The sequence below is a fragment of the Semicossyphus pulcher genome, unplaced genomic scaffold, assembly GCF_022749685.1.
Source record: "Semicossyphus pulcher isolate SPU_LCO1_2020_fin unplaced genomic scaffold, fSemPul1.0.p SCAF_17, whole genome shotgun sequence".
In the NCBI taxonomy this organism is placed as follows: Eukaryota; Metazoa; Chordata; class Actinopteri; order Labriformes; family Labridae; genus Semicossyphus; species Semicossyphus pulcher.
In genome coordinates, this window is record NW_027211681.1 from 15,670,527 (window position 1) to 15,685,101 (window position 14,575).

Here is a 14,575-nt window from a genome sequence, read left to right on the forward strand (position 1 = left end):
GATTTGGGAATTTGAGTAAAAATCTGATTACAGTTTTGTTCAATAGATTGCTTATGTTTCCAGCCACTGTCAATCAAAAGTCACCACACCCACTAAGATCTTAAGATGATAACTGATTAAATGAGTTTTAAAAGAACATTCAGTTCTTAATATGATGATATTTTGTTTCTAAACTTTAACTCTCATTGTCGTTGATTTCATTGTGCAGATTTAAAAACTTATCCTGTGGAGTTTTTGAGCAACAAAACACACATCTTGTACGTAGACATCTGTTCCAAAACTGTTTTTAAAACGTCCTCTAAAGACAGAAATGCATAGAACACGTTTTTTTAATTCCAACAATATACACAGTGCAGTCTTGTAAATAAAGCTGAATGTAAACTTAACTTTGTTTGTTTACAAGAAAACTTCACAGGGTACCTTTAAGGTCTGAAACGCAGGTTTGTGTGGCTTTAATGTTTGCATGTTAAAGAGGAAAGCAGGTGCATCAGCTCATATTCTTCACATTTAAAGCGACTCTGTTCGGCCAAATACTTAATACTTAAGCCTTTTCATCTTTAAAGGCCGACACGACGGCAAGCAAAAAAGAAAGTAATCACCAGCCGTGTGTAACAAATGATACAAAATACATTCTTTTATTCATTCATCATTGTAAATACACAAAACAAATCAATGCAAAGTATTAACAAAAGCAATATTTAGTGGGATATAAATCTTGATACCATTTACACACCATTTACACAAACTGTTTTGGAAATGATAATGCTCGTCTCTGCTTTTGGCATTCCCTTTCATTGCATCCAGTCTGTAATATCAGTTAAAGCTATCTACGCCTTCCCCCTTTGCCTACACACGCAGCTCTCGTCAATTCAACTACATGATAAACTGTGTGACTGTGCTTGTCCTATTTCATCCCTCATTACTCTTCTCACCTAGATCTTTTTGCTGTAGCGCTTACGATTCATATTTTTTATTATATATACATGATATACATTGATTCTTAAATACATTTTCATCGTTTCCAATCTATTTACAATATAAGAGCTTATTGATATTTTGAATGGGTACAAAAAAAATGTGTAGTTGATGCTCTAAAAACATTAAAGCAAAGAGAGACAAATGTGATATATTGACTATGTAGGTAACAAGTGGTCGGTAAGAGAAGTTGTACTGTAAAAAAAGGCAATGTCTTACATTGAGTCCAACAAAACTGCAGTATTTTATGAGAAGAGATTATGCAGTCATATCTGACAAACTGGAAAAAAATCGTGATTCAGTTAGAAGACAAAAGGTTTATGGAGTGTTTTGGGTAGCTCTAATCAATCTTCTCGCGTCTCCATTCCTACTGGATTTGTAAACGGAAAAAAAAATTGCACTTCCAACGTATTCTTGAATCCCGCTCCTGTGATTGGAAAAGCAGAACCGTTTCTCGGCCTGGTATCGGAACCGCTGAGTCTGCAGCGGAGCACTACCTCGGCACAAACCGCTCCAACCCACACAGTTGTGTCACAATAGACTGCAGCTGTATCTGACAGATCAAACAAGGTTCCCACAACGGACACGACGCTTTATCTCCCTTCTTGTGGCTAAAAATCGAGCGAGGGGCTAATGTCCCAGATGAAACTCATCTCTCTGATCTAAATGTTCTTTCATTCTTTGGTTTAAGAGTATTTTTCTTTTGCGTCGCATTGAAGTCTCAGGATGCTGCTGCAGTACACAAGACGAGCTCTGGAGTAAACTGTATATGCAATTAGTTCCTCGTATAATATAGCTGGTATGTGACGGGTCTGGACAGTGTTACTGGTTGTAAATGTCTTGCATAACAATAGAGATATTGAAATGTAACAAATCAGACACCAAATCATGATCCAGTAATGAAAGACAGGATATTACACAACTGATTGTCACTTTGGAGTTCCCTGTGCAGTAAATAGAAATATGGCTTGTCTGTGAATAGTCTATCTGTGTTATTATTTAAAGCTATAGCTTGATGAAAGGCTGCTACTTCTATTGCCTCCATCGAGAAAAGGTCCACATCTATCACAGCATCTACCTTTGCTAACTTTGTGGCTCCCTGAATGTCACGAGGATGTGTAAAAAGTTTGCTGTTGATCTCACAAACCCATGAGGCGTGTGTGTGTGCTTGTGTGTAAGGGTGCGTGTTTGTATGTCGGCGCTGGGATGGACCACTCACAGCAAACACATAAAAGCAATCCCGCTCGTTCGCCCGCTTGCCGAATAGCGAGCTTGAACCCACGCAGTCTGTTCTGTCTCTTGTTAGTCTCTGTCTTTTACTCCTTTCAATGCAGCCACAACCCATCCTTTTAAAAAAAAAACTTTCCCTGGCAGATGGAGACAGAGGCCTCGACGCCGACAGCAGCTGCCTCCGCTTCAGATCTTCTGGCACATGTGGAGCCTGGACTTGGACGATGAGGTGGCGTCTTTCCACACCTTGCAGGAAAGGCCCTTGGCACAGTCGCAGCGCTGGAAGATTTCCAAGCCGTGTGAGCCTTTCTTCCTCTGCTTGGTGCACACCTCGCCCTGCCTCAGCACTGGCTTGCAGATCTTGGTCCAGAAGTGGCGGGCGCAGCAGTAGCCCTCCGAGCAATCGGATGAGCGCAGGCAAGGGTCGCCCTCATGCCCTGAAAGAGAAAGACATGAAAGAGTGTTGAAACAAAAGACAATAAATCTCCAAACAGTACATGAAGTAGGCATTTCTACTTAGAAAACAGAAATCATCAGCAACAAGAAAGAGCTGAATGCCATTGTAAACCATGTAGCATTTTTGAGTTATAGTTCTTCAGTGAAATACAGCAAAGGAAATGTATGATTATGGCTCATTAAGCTGTTATGTTTTCCATACGTTTAACTTAATGCAAACCATTCTTCCTGTTGCGGTTAGATCGCAATATGTGTGGACATTAGAGACAAAAGAAATGCATGCAGCTTTCAACGTAAATCAAGCAAACTATTTGCTAATTCTGTATATTAACCGTATCGTCACATCTGGTCTGAGTCTGATAGTCTTGGCAGGAAGTTAGCACAACTCTTATGAAGTCATGCAGGTTTTTTTTCTCAGAGAAACTTCACAACTAAAAAGCGTCCTGTATCTTTGACAAAAACCACACTGTGCTGATTAGTTATTTCAGTAGGAAGTTCCAGTCATCAGCTTGATGGACAGCGAAGCATGCCTGCTTGTTTGTTGCTTTAGCACCACCGGTCTTTCTCAAGCAAGCGACCTGCATACAGACATTATTACAATGCATCATATTTAAGGAGACGGAGCGAGTCAAGCACAAATAAAAGTAAATGGACTTATTTATAGCTACTTTAAGTAGCGCTGCTATTTTCACATTGATTTTAGTATTGCAGCCTGCTGTCCTGAGGGTGCGTTCAGAGCCGAGTAATTTAAGTATCTCATTAAATGCATTGCTTTATATATAGGCCCTTACAGTGACTTTAAATCAGGTGACATGGACGCTAACAAGCCATAATGGTGCCAAACCTGCATTCTGTGGTTTTCACTTGTGTATCATATAATGTGTGCTGTCAATGAAAGTGCTTGTATGGCTTAATGTAGGTGCAGAAACAGCACAGGCATTGTGGTTCCTTCCCATGCTGTGATTTTGGTCTCTCACACACTGACATTTGAGCAGAGGTGTAATTATCAACATAGTTTGTGGACTGGTGTTACCCATGAACTCTGCAGGCAGACAGCGAATAACAAGAGAGATTCAGCTGCCCGGAGCAGATTCAGCAAGGATGATGATGAAAGAAAAAACTAATGCGACTGTGTCTAGGGATCCAGTGAACATGTTTTATACATGTGCAATCAAATCTCACCTTTAAGAGAATGCTTAGTGTGTGCCTTCCCACTCTTCCTCCAGTTTTGATCTTTGGTGGAAAGTTTGTTGTGCTCGTCTAAAGCTGTGATGTGAGGTGAGAGCACGCTCTCAGATATAGGGATGCAGATATCTGCAGACAGGGAAAGAAGAACATGAATGTCAACCATGACAGAAAACATTACCTTTCAAAACATGACTATTGCTTTAAAATCTCTGGGTTAAGTTGCTCCAATTTTTTGAACATATTCCTGCAGTGATTTGTGAAACTGGTATGTTTGTATCTCAGGTACGTACAGTTGCTGCAGCGGTTCCCAGAACAGCACATGGCATCTCGATGGCAGCGCCTCTTCCTCCTGCGGCACGTGAGGCAGCGCGACGGAGCCTGTTGAGGGCTGTGGCAGTAGCTTCCCACGCTGCACTCCTTATCATTGCTGCATGGATACACCTGCTGAGAAGAAGGTGCATTTACTCAATTAGTGAGAACATATTGATCCTACATTGCGTAGACAAACAAAAATGTATCTCAACAAAGCTGCGGTAGAAGTATCATTTCAGTGATAGGAGAGTTTAAATCAGCAGAATGAACAGCTCTTTGCATATTTGGAAACTGTATCTTTGGGTTAGACGTCCTAATAATATATCAGCATTACAGAACTTTGCATTGATGAGGTCTGGTTTTACTGGGCTGCACAGCGCAATAACATTGTCAGTCAATACAGATCAGTCGCTGAAGTACAAATTGCCATGGGTGTTCTTGGGGATGGTGAACCAATGTGTTTCCTCCCCCCGAATGAATCTGATTAAATTTTATTTTATGGTGGTAATTCTGTTCCTTCCACACATGGACATGAGCTTTGAAAATTTCACAACTCTACTCGCCCAGACCTCACACAATGACTGTAATCTTTCTAATACCATCCAGTGCACCACATTTGCACCATGCACCAGAGGAACTGTAGCAGTTTAACGAGCCAAATAAACCCCATGTTGCGATCAGAAAATCCAGAGTGCCCAACCCAATCCAACAAACGTCAACACAAGATCTTAAGTACTACATGATATAATCGTGCCAAATTTAAAGACAGGTCTCATGCAGAGACAAACCAAAGGTCGTATATTTGGGGAAACCAGGTGATGACATCTTGTTTCTTTAACTGATCTCTGAGTCACTTTGTATGTAATTAAAGATTTAATGCGTGATAACAGAACCAATTCTTTGATTGGTTTTCATGTAATTTTTAATAATTAGGACACAAAAAACAAATGTGACTTATTGAGATGGTGGTAGGAAGCCTCAACGGAGAGACCATTGCAAATTAAGCCAACGCTCTGCATTACTAGATACCATTGGGGTTACGAGGGAAAGTTAACGACTGATATCGTGTCCAATTTCAGTGGAAAACATGTTGTAGAGATTAAGAGTTATCCCACCGATGTGGGACATTTTCTCAGGTACCAGACAATAGATCTATTACAATTTCCAAGCTAAGAAAAGACTCTTCAGTTTCTAGCCTAAATGAGTCAGACAGACATAATTGAGGGGACATTATAGCAGCCAGTCACGCTCCTTCATCGTCAACGATTCATGGCTTTTCATTTTTCATGTTTTTACGCCGAACGGTTGGGACATTTTGTCCCGTTGTCCAGCAAAGCACATCAAGAACCTCTAAGTGTTTTCCAGAAGTGCACTGAAATGACCACTTGGGGAAAAACCACCACCTTAACAAACATAACATCCTCAGTCCACAGCAGCGAGAAGTACAATTAAGGCCAAGTTGACTTTTTCCATAACAAGTGTGTGCACCAGTGAGAAGTTTTACTGGAACCACTGTCTTGATATAATTCCTTTCACATGCGCGTCCTGCCGCTGTTAGACTTGGAGCCGGAGCAAAGGAGTTCTACATAAATTGTTTCTCAAAATCAAATGAGCCCCTCTGACAAATGAAATAATGTCACAAATGTGCACAGACCTCATCAAGAGAGAGTTGGACATTTTAAACAGATGCAGGAAACCATCAATACTCCATCACAAGTCCACATCCGCTGGGCGAGACTCAACAGAGGTCACGCCAGTGTTTCTCCGATCGCCGCACATCTTTATCTTATTTGAAGCCCCCTCGGTTTGATTTCAGCGTATATTATTACAACATCGCACCACACAACACCTTTTCAAATATGCAGATCAGAAAAAAGTGAGCAGGATATGAATTCTGACTGAGTAAATTACGTCCAGTGAAGACTGACATTAGAACAACATGTTTGGCTGGCACACCACCACCCGCACCACAACCACATTTATCTGGCACTGCACTGACAGCTGTGATTTAGTGTGGCTTACCACGGACAAACATGGAACAATAAACATTAAAAGGAACAAGAAAGAGGTTTAAATCAGAGTAAAATCATTAAAGCCATAAGAAATAGCTCCATTCGGGGCATGAAGGTCAGCGGAGAGGTACTTCCGTGCCCTCATGAACAAGCGAACATGAACATGTTAAAATCAACTACCAACCACTCCGACATTTCAGCACATTAGAAGTTGTTACTTGATGTGCTTTTGCTTTAAAAAGCGAACAAGATTGGACACGTTGGACGGATGCCATGCAGACATTCTCAGGCTGCAAACACATGGAGGCAATGATACACTCATAGAAAAATGAGCAGGAATATTAGACTGAATACTCATTAATCATCATGACAGAGTCCCATAATGCAGATGCTTAATGTGTTGATGAAAGTAACAAAGACCCGATGTTTGATGGATTCTAAATATTTCTTAATTTCTACCGTGTTTAGAGCTGTTCCAAAAATACTCAAAGGCTTTATTTCAAAGGCGAAAACCACCAATTGTACACAGGAAAACCAGCTTACTTGTAATGGAGACTACTGCTGAGCATTTGTGTAATGTCTTCTGTGGCTCTGGAGGAGCTTTCAAAATATGACCGTGTTACTTTAATGATTTTAATATGGCTATGTTGGCTTGGGCAATTTAGGAAAGAACCAACAAAAGAAACCAGACGTTTACCACGCAGGTGGGGTCTAATACAGATGCCATGAAGTTGCATAATTTTCCTCTAACTTTTTGTCCCTTAAGACCTGAACCACTCTTTCACAATAGTTACATGTGTAACAATTACAGTTATTGTGTTATTAGTGTAACCTTGCAGGAATAGTTTGACATTTTGGCTTTCTTTCTGAGATTTAGATGAGAAATGTTCCCTTACGTATGGACTTTGTGCCAGGAGGCAGTTAGCCTAGCTTAGCACAATAGTAAAGGAGAGTAAAACAGCCAACCTAGCATGTCACGTTAAATGAGACAAAGAAAAGAATCTTGGCCAAGGTCAGTTTGTGTTTTTAAAGAGGGCTATGGTGTAACTATTTTGTGATAACTGTTCATCAAGCAGCAACGTCTACACTGATTACTGATTGGAGAGCCCAGGAAGTCACTGCCTGAGGACAAGAAAAAGTTACAATAAATAGCTCACTCGATTTAAAACTACAAATTCCCCTTTTCCTTTTTACACGTTTTTGTGTTCAAATTAAACATAAACATAAAATGTGTTAATGCTCCTGTGAGGAACTTGGCGCCCCCTGTGGTCGTACCTCTGATTTTATCCTGTACATGCATAAGTGGTGGTTTTTAACAAACAATCTCATCCTGCTTTCTTTAACAGTCATATGTATGTCACTTAACATTTTTGGAAAATGTAAACAAAGGCACTTTGCAGTCGTCTGACACCTACCCCCCCACCAGCAGTTTCAGGCATTAAAAATAACCGTATAGAAATAATCATCCCGTCGCTGATGGTCTGGTTTGCTTTGGAAGGTCATATAGAGTAATCAGAATGAATTTCAGTCTGTTTCATAACCAGTGAAAAATTCCTCACAGGAGCTTTAATTATTAAGCTTTAACCTTTTTAAACGTAACGCTAGCTCTTTTTGCTAAGCTAAGTTAATAACCTCCCGGCTCTATCTGTGTTTTTAACATGCAGACATTAAAGCAGTAACGATCTTCTCGTCTTACTCTCAACAAGAACGTCAAACTCACTTAATAGATTTTCAAGAGCGTTTAATCACGTCTTACTGTCCGTCGCTGATGGAGTTTCCTCCACCGAGAGAGACAATCAGGAGTTTTGGCAACTTACTCTCCGAAGATGAAATTTCAACCTCATCTGGGTTTTTCGGTTTTTGTCTAAGCTAGCCATTCAGAACAACATTTACATAGCCATGGACAATTGGTATAATCACAGCTGTGGAGGGAAATATGCTGGAAATATGGCCTGTGGAGAAGTTCAAGAAAGTGCTGTGGGACTTTTTTCCCGGCCATGAAAAATGTGCTGTTATCTAAATATGAAGACAAATGAGTCCGGCCACGTGCAGTAGTTCTTCATACTACCTGCTCTGATTCCTATCTGCTCTTTCTGGCCAGCAAGGCTTGGATCGATTACAGTGCATAGTGCATATGGGGGGGGCAGGGAAGAGGAAAAAGACGAAGACCAGGGCTCACCTCTTCCATCATGGTTGAAACTGCGAGACAGCCCTTTGAAACCCAACGATACAAGGCTGACCCTCAATCTCAGCTGATAATCTCGGCTTATCTTGTCATGTTTTAAAACGCCTCACTCACAGCTTCTGAGGGATGGCGCTTCATTTGGATGCATCTCATTCATCTCACATCTTTATTTCTGTTGCTCCCTTATTTTGCCCTAGACAGCCTTCACACATAAAAGCCCTGCCCGGGATCCTGCGCAGGAAGTGGGCTGAGAAGTGTGTCCTCCGCAGCCCCTCTTGGTATGCTGGTGAGACGATAAAGGAAGAGACAGACGATGAGCCATAAGGGAAGCCCCCGGCCCTGTCTCGTGCTGCTCTCGTGCTGGTTAAGAGCCTCGGCTTTGAAGAGGAACCTTAAATGTGCGGGAGCAACAATCTCCAAGGGATTTAGTGCAGGATATACAGGGCTTTGAACCCTCCACCCCCGGCCTTTGGTCCCTTATTTACCTCTTAGGAGCCATTCCAATGTGCTGATATAACTCGATGGGAGTACCCTGTAACGCGTACAAATAACACAAGGTATGTCTCTTTGGCTTAGTTTGAATCTGAGGGTTTTAAGATTTAAAGACAGAATGAGAATTATTGGGATGGTGAGAAGGGCAAACAAATAGTTTGTATGCTAAAAATCCACTGTTTTTAACTAGTAGTAAAAGAAAGACTTCCTCAAACACTTGGTACACTACCCTACTTCTTGAGCTTGGTGTCGTGAGTGCACTTGACCTTCAGAGATCAGGCGCGAAACCTGAAACCGTGAATGGTGTTAATGAGTGGCAGGGGCCTTACGGAGTCAAATAAACGATGTCACTGCATAAACAAACTTCATATGCCCTGAAAGCACAGACAGCCGGTATCGGATAACATGGGGATGGCTGCGCACAAGTGATTCGAACAAGCCATGTCTTCAAACACGGCTTGGCGTCTTTCATCACTCAAAACACATGTGTTTATAGGCCTGTCCCTTTGAGTGCTAGAACCGAGAGTCTCTGAAAAAGTAGACCCTTCTTAAGTTAAGTATACATCGTGAGTTGATCTTATTCAACGGACACCGAGAGAGGTACATGACTTCTCACTTCAAAAGCTCTTGATGGTAATCTAGGAGTCTTACTGATCTAAAAGGTGTAATCCTGTGGACCAGGAGGTGCAAGGGTCTCCTCTTTTATTAACAGGTCCAATTACAGTAAAGGAGGTTTCCACAGGAGGCCCCTAATGGCTCCAGTGCAGGGCCCTCACGGCGCCCAAGGGACCCACAGACTGCAAAGGCCACAAGACAAGAGACCAGAGCAAGAACTGAGCCAAGGACTAACAAGCAGTCACACCTCTCGTTGCCTTTTCGCTCTCTTTCTCAGCTCATTAGGATCACTAAACAGTCATTTTGGGTTAGAGGGGGGGGTAGGTAGAGCACAGAGAGAGAAAGAGAAAGGACATGGCTCTACTTTTATAGGCCTCGTAATCTCTGTCTTGAATTAAATAAAGTAACTAGTTTAGGCTGAGTGACCGGCTGCTGATGTTTTACAGACGCATACCGTGTGAATGCCGGCCAGACTGTCAGTTCCCATGTGGGATAAGAGGTTACAGTGGTGAGCGCCGCCTGCCCGTGCTATCCATTTCTATTGGTTCCCTTCCAAGGAGCCAACAGTGCCACCCAAGAGCGCCCGCTAACATTTTTGGTTTTGTCGGTTTTACTCCACTCAGGGTGATGTGAAACGGCCAAGACAGCAGGGATACACTCAGCAGGTTGCCCTGACTGAACGCCAATGAGAAGCCGAAGCCTGATCCTGGTTTGTGCGAGACTGGTGTAACCCTTATCGCCAAAGGTTGACAGCAGCTACAGGAAATAAATGCACATTAAGCTGTCAATGCTTCCTATATGCAAAGGTTTTAAGCAGTGTTTCTGATCTGATGGATAAAACACCAAATTACAGCCTTGTTTCCTGCTCCACAGGGTGGCTGGACTTTCTTCCTTGATAATTTGCTACGTATGACAGGACGCCAATGAGTGCAAATTTGAGGGGAATGTTTCTTTACCTGTGGGAGGCCTGCGAAGACCTGCCTCACACCATGGACAGATGATATTAACTCTTGTGTCTGACTGCAGAATTTAGCATTTTTGGTGGGCTACGGAGATTCTCTCACTCTGGCAAGCTCACATTTCCTGACATCCTGAACCCACTGAGGCGTCAGAATCTGCCAGCTATTCCTCACCAATTGCAACAAACTCAGCAGCGTGACAACTCGAACATAAATCTGCTTGTAGGATATCGACACTGAGGTTTCCCGCAGATGCCAGAGGAGACATTCGAGCCGACGTGTGCCCATTTTCCAAACTTACACCCAAGCCTTAATCAGCAGTATTTTCACCTCACAAAACGCAGAAGAAGAACATATTTTAAGCTGCCTGCTGTGAACAACTCCAGAGAGTAAATGACACAAATAAGAGCTGCTTTGAGCTTTACAATGTGTTTTGCAGGCATATATATGATAATTAAAAAACCTAAGTTAGAATAATTGCGCTTGTAACCCCTTTGTAATGACTCCAAAACACAACATATGCCACACTTTGCCATTACGGCCTCATGAAGAGGGAAGATTTATGGTCTTTGATTTATTCGGCTCATAAATGGCCACTGTTTGATGAGATGCAGAGGGTCAGGGCAGTTTGCTCACCAGCGTCAAGCCGCATATCTGGCCAAGGCTGAGCTGCGGCTGCTACTTTACAACTCTGGAAAACCTCCTGGCAGCCAGGACGCGCGGTCACACATAAACATACACACACGCACACACATTTGTACCCCTCCTGCCATAAATGCTATTAGCGACCTTCTTTGGTCACACCATACAATATAGTCTGATATTATACTTTTGCAATAGTATGGTGGTCTCTGCACACTCATATTGTTTCCCCTCAGTCCTCCCATCCAAACCGCTCCACATTATTGCGATGGCAGAGATGTAAGCAGGCGTTCAAATTGAGGTCTGGCAGGGTTGCTTGAGGTTGGATCTACACACTCCGCAGAGGAGAGAAAGTGGCTTTTCCATCATTTCTCCTGTCTGAGCTGGATGTCGGAGCGCCGCTCTCAGCACTCAGCGCTTCACAGATATCCAACACTATCACCACTGCGAGTGATATTACAGACAGGCGAGCAGGCCAAAATGTACACACAAGCGAGCGTTAAATCTCGAAGGTATGAGACCAACGGGGACAGGAAGCGATTGAAAAGGCAGGACGAGAGTGATCAGATGTTTCAGGGAGCCGAGGTGCAGAGTGGCTGCTGGGAGAGATGTGAGTGAGATGTGGCAGTGCCATCTGCTGCTCAAAAAGATACTGTGAGGGGGCCCCGACACAATAAGACTCCTACTTTAAAGTTAGTTGTAATCTTTTGCAGCACATCAAGGACTGCTGTTTTTTTTTTTTACCAATAATCATGTTTCCTTTCCAGATGAGTAGCACATTTCCAAACCCTCTTCAGATTTAAAAAATGAGATAAAACTTAATTTTATGAGAAATTATTTTCATAAATTAAGACCTTTTCTCTCCCGCCAAACAGTCAATTTACACCTCTAATTCCTCACTTAATAAAAATCACTCATAATGTTCACAACTTTCCCTCTTCGCTAAAATGAAAATCTTCAGCGCGTCTGCTCCCACGTTTGAACGTCAAACTACAGTAATGTGGCACTTTGTTGAAACAGCAGGAATTGATAACTCTGTGAGTGGGTATTAAGTGGTCGGTAAGAGTATCCCTCAGAGGCCCCCACAGAAAGAATCTCATAATCCCAGCGAGCGTCTGGACCACTTTAATGACACTAAGACCCAGACAGAAAATTACCCCAAGTGTTAACTTTTTCTCACATTTCTGCTGGCATTAATGATTTATGTGGAAGTGCGCTGAACCCGACTGTGGCGTCAGGTCTGAGAGGCAATTAGGGTTTATGAGGGGTCCAATCCCTGCAATTTCCATAACGATTCACACGTGAGTGAACGATTTTAAGCACTGGGCTATTTTACTTACAAGATACCGCACCGTTTTGGAGGCGTTCTGCGCAATTACGCAAAACGACACCTATAATTTAATGTAAAATTTAATCATGTTCCTCCTTATGATGCTTATTAGAATTAGTTAACACCCCGAGGAATCATTTAGTTTTTATGACCACTCATATTAAATTATTCCTCTCCTAAAAACCAATGTCATGCTGTGCGTAAATGTAACCGCCATTTCCGTTTATAAGTCCTCAGACAATTCAATAATGAAAACGTACCTGTGCGAGGATGTTATATTTCTTGGTGACCCCGCTGTGCGCAGTGGCGGAGCGGTTTGTAGCGGGTGTAGGTGTCTCCTCCAACAGAGCTGGCTTGATGGAGTTCGCCTTTGGGCGCGCGTCTGATACCTGGGACGTCCCCGTCTTCAGTGAAGCGACGAGAAACATCACAGCACAGCATCTATTCCACGTTAGGACGAGCATCCTTGTCAAAAAAAATAAATCAAAACACCAAAAAGAAAAAAAACTTCTGAACCGCTTGGTTAACTTTGTGCCGCAAATCTGAGGTTTCTCAAAGAGAAGTGTGCGCTCTGACAGTGTCCATGCGCCACGCTCGCCGACTGCAACACACACACAGGGAGAGAGAGAGCGGTGATGAAGCCAAGTTTTTGTTCCTGAAAATCAGTTATTCAGAAGAATGACTGCCATCGACACAGTCATCTGAAAACACAGAGAGCCCAGTGTGGAGGGGAAACAATGAAGAAGAGAATCTGTTAAAAAAATGCTGATGCTCAGAGGGTCACAGAGGAACTTGACAGCAGGTTTCCACTCTGTCTCTGTCTGGCTGTGAGTGAGCACTTGAGTCCTGCAGCCGGGTGTTTTATGATCTCGGATACTTTCTTTTTATAGGATTCTAATGAGTTTGCTTCCTCCGCCCCTATCCTCCTCTGACAAAGACTGAAACTGATCTGTGTGCGCCACTGCTGCTCGCGCATTGTCGTCTCGACACCGGCACCAGGAGTCCCGTAGGGACAAAGCTATAAAATTATACACTGTGTGTTTTAACTGGGCGCTTGACCCTTTTACTGCGAAGGAAAAAAATCAGTTAGTCTGCTCTAAAGAGGGTTTGTAGGTAACGTGGAACATTTTCCAAAATCACAAGAATGAATGTGTTTTTTTTTTTACCTATATGCGTAAAAACGTCACACTCAAACCACCTCATACTTTACACGTGTAACTGTTATTTGTCTCTGAAATGATGTCCAAACCAATGCGTAATAACTCGGAGGCGCTTCAGTGTCCATTTAACCAGCATTCCGGAATAACTTAGAATAAAACACTATCTGATAACCATTGTTTCCCCTGTGTGGGAAAGGCATCCCTCATGATGCAAAGAATGCCAATGGTGATAAAGTTAGTGATAGAAGTATTATAGAGGCTCCTTTGTTTGGATCTCGGAGCCTTAATCAGGATAACATATATTCATGTTGGCTAGATAATACACATAGAGGTACAAAGAAGTCTTTCAGCGTCAGGCAGGTAAAGACTGATTTGCAGAACAATACAGGGAGTTCTGACTGGAGATAATTCATGCTGATGATATCTATTTGTACACTGCTATGCTTTGTGAATGTATGCCTTTAATGTCTTTAACCTGTATGTATATTAATGTCTTAGGAGCTATTTTAAACCTCTATCATCCCTGTGCACAAAGCCCGTGTCTGCTTTCCTCCTCAAAATGGAAAATATGATGCACAAAAAGAAACCACAGCGCATTTAAATCATGCACAAAATCCATGTTATCAATGTAATAAAAAAAATAGCAGCTCGTCACCAAAACAATCTTTCCCACATTTGCTCTATGACTCTACACCTCATAATACTTTAGCCTTCACACGACTTGGAACTGTCTATTCATGCTGGAAGCTCGGCTGGGCTGGGATGAAACCAGTACACCGGTAAAGGCTTCTGACCTCAAAAGCGATCCATCACAGGCTCCAATTCAAAGTGTCAAGTTCTTTTGTTAGAGACAATGGACGACCAACTGAACTGGGGAGTGGGAGGAAGTATTGGACTTGTTTGATGTAACTGTAGACGCTTAGAGGTGATACTATTTTAGCCACCTTTGTCACCTGAGTGCACAGTGATTTACTTTGAAAGGCTGCCGTCAGACAGTCGCTGTGCACAGAAATACATTT

The 14,575-nt window shown here is 42.5% G+C and overlaps 1 protein-coding gene across 1 annotated transcript; it reads right to left on the minus strand.

Moving 5' to 3' along the window:
- Positions 1-602: 602 nt before the first annotated feature.
- On the minus strand, positions 603-12,935 carry dkk2 (dickkopf WNT signaling pathway inhibitor 2). The gene is made up of 4 exons (XM_069666280.1): positions 12,657-12,935; positions 4,140-4,290; positions 3,844-3,975; positions 603-2,642 (listed from the first exon to the last, which is right to left on the minus strand). Exons 1-4 carry the CDS (start codon positions 12,858-12,860, stop codon positions 2,392-2,394), a joined length of 738 nt encoding a protein of 245 aa, XP_069522381.1. The 5' UTR covers positions 12,861-12,935; the 3' UTR covers positions 603-2,391.
- Between the last annotated feature and the right edge of the window lie 1,640 nt (positions 12,936-14,575).

Coding starts and splice junctions, on each gene's coding strand:
- dkk2 (XM_069666280.1), bottom strand. CDS start 12,860: ATGCTCGTCCTAACGTGGAATAGATGCTGTGCTGTGATGTTTCTCGTC. Junction 4,291..12,656: donor AATATAACATCCTCGCACAG/GTACGTTTTCAT, acceptor TCTTCTCAGCAG/GTGTATCCATGCAGCAATGA. Junction 2,643..3,843: donor CACTAAGCATTCTCTTAAAG/GTGAGATTTGAT, acceptor TTTCTCTTTCAG/GGCATGAGGGCGACCCTTGC.